This window comes from Dendrobium catenatum, unplaced genomic scaffold (genome assembly GCF_001605985.2).
Source record: "Dendrobium catenatum unplaced genomic scaffold, ASM160598v2 fragScaff_scaffold_726, whole genome shotgun sequence".
Taxonomy (NCBI): Eukaryota; Viridiplantae; Streptophyta; class Magnoliopsida; order Asparagales; family Orchidaceae; genus Dendrobium; species Dendrobium catenatum.
This window is the reverse complement of record NW_021319188.1, coordinates 133,074-135,193: the sequence shown is the minus strand read 5'-3', so window position 1 is coordinate 135,193 and position 2,120 is coordinate 133,074. Positions and strand designations below refer to the sequence as shown.

Sequence of the window (2,120 nt, the reverse complement as noted above, 5' to 3'; positions counted from 1 at the left end):
TAATATTCAGCTTGTCTGACTCTTTGTCCTGTAACTCAATTAACTATCATATTATTCATGACCAATTATCCAAAATAAACTGTAGTTTTATACGAACAAAACCATATACATACAAAACTATATATACGAGTAACTTAGATATTCACATTATTAAACTATATGTGAGGTCATGATGGTGTAGGTCCAGTTTGCTGATGGTTGCATTATATATATTCTACTCGAGAAAGACAAGCAGGGCAAAGAAACTCCAGCTATTTTTTTAGTAATAATTCCAGTCTCTCATTGCTCTTTTTAAACTCTTAAGAAGAAGAAGAAGAAGAACAAGAGGAAGAGGAGGAAGAACAAGAAGAAAATAGCCATGGGAAGAGCTCCTTGCTGTGACAAGGAAAACGTGAAGAAAGGGCCATGGTCACCAGAGGAAGATGCCAAGCTCAAGTCTTATATAGAGCAGAACGGAACTGGTGGTAATTGGATTGCTCTTCCACAGAAAGTTGGTATAGTTTCATCTCGATCTTAATTATTCACATGTTTTTATGGGTTAGATAGCTATCTTTTTCCATAATCTCCCTTACTAATCTTATTCCAATTATTTGGCTTCCTTCTATTATAATTTAAAAGCCACAAATTTGACTCTAATAAGCAATCATCTAAGCTATTTTTCAATGTTTTTCACTAATCAAGTTGATAATCAAGTGGAATTCTATGTCCAGGATTGAAAAGATGTGGCAAGAGTTGCCGACTTCGATGGCTCAACTATCTTCGACCAAATCTAAAGCATGGAGCCTTCTCGGAGGAGGAGGAGAACATAATTTGTAGCCTCTACATCAGAATTGGAAGCAGGTCTACAGTCTACTATTAAATTATTCATGTTTTGTTATATATATAGTAGCTCAACATTGCAAAAAAAAAAAAAAAAATTAGTTGAACCTGGAGCAGTTATTAATTGTCTTTGCAATTGTAGTTTAGTGAATCAATCATAGGATTCCAAGTCAATGATCAGAAATTAAAGCAAAAACACTCTATGTTGCTATCTCTCTCATCAAAAATTGGCTACTGATTTCTTCAATCAACCAGGTGGTCATTGATTGCAGCCCAGTTGCCTGGGAGGACCGATAACGATATAAAAAATTATTGGAACACCAAGCTCAAGAAGAAGTTGCTCGGCAAATTTCCCCGCAAAGATCACCATCAGAATCAGTACACCTGTCGAGCTCCTAAACAAGATCCCAAAAATCCTCACAAAATCCTCAACAGTCTTGAAATTTCAAATGGTGATTCTCCCGCCGGCTGCTGGATTGAGCCAACATTGCCAGCCTATATCCCTTCTTCAACCGAAATCAAAAGACTCCTCCCAAAGCCGGAAGGAACTCCTCTCTTGATTTCACCAGACCATTCTCTCAATGGCACAAATTCGCATCTCTTGGCAACTTCACCTCAGCCCAGCTCCTTTACTAATTGCTTAAGCAGCTCTTCGGCCGAGCTTGACGACATATTTGGCCAATTTGATTCTTTCTATGAATCGACCGGAATGTCGAGAGAGATCATAGAATTGCTTAGCATGCCTGATCAGGTCATTAACTCTTTGATGTATCCTTTAATGGAGGCCAGCACCGCGGTGAGCTACCAAGGCTCAATTGGTGTAAATGGTGGCTTAGTGTAGATTTTTAGGATTGATGATGATGATGATGATGGTGATGATATGAAATTCATTTTACATTCATACCAACACAAGAAGCTCATCAGAGCTAGTTGTATTTGTGTTTTGCGCATTTGTTTGATTTTCATAAAGAGGATTGGTGATAGAGTTTGTGAAGTGGTTGGCATTATTCAGATTTGGTTTTCCTTCATTGCTTGTTCATATGTTGTGGTTGCCAGTAAATTTGTGAGTTGAGCTCGAAGATTGAAATTTGTTTGAACGTATATCAATTTTTGGCTCAGATCAAAGTTAAAAAGGCAACTGACAAGCTCTAATATATAGAATTTTAACAGTCATAATTAACTCAAACTGTAATCAGATTGAAAAACTGTCAGATTTGGTTTGAAAGATGTGATCATTAACAGCAAAGATCTGTTTGTCTCAATGTAACGTTTTGATCAGAAGACTGAACTGTCTTGTTTTC

General features: G+C 37.1%; 1 protein-coding gene across 1 annotated transcript; it reads left to right on the top strand.

Moving 5' to 3' along the window:
- Positions 1-259: 259 nt before the first annotated feature.
- On the top strand, positions 260-1,798 carry LOC110098041 (transcription factor MYB36). Its single transcript, XM_020824745.2, has 3 exons — positions 260-494; positions 711-840; positions 1,075-1,798. Exons 1-3 carry the CDS (start codon positions 359-361, stop codon positions 1,658-1,660), a joined length of 852 nt encoding a protein of 283 aa, XP_020680404.1. The 5' UTR covers positions 260-358; the 3' UTR covers positions 1,661-1,798.
- The last annotated feature ends 322 nt before the right edge of the window (positions 1,799-2,120 follow it).

Coding starts and splice junctions, on each gene's coding strand:
- LOC110098041 (XM_020824745.2), top strand. CDS start 359: ATGGGAAGAGCTCCTTGCTGTGACAAGGAAAACGTGAAGAAAGGGCCA. Junction 495..710: donor TGCTCTTCCACAGAAAGTTG/GTATAGTTTCAT, acceptor TTCTATGTCCAG/GATTGAAAAGATGTGGCAAG. Junction 841..1,074: donor TACATCAGAATTGGAAGCAG/GTCTACAGTCTA, acceptor TCAATCAACCAG/GTGGTCATTGATTGCAGCCC.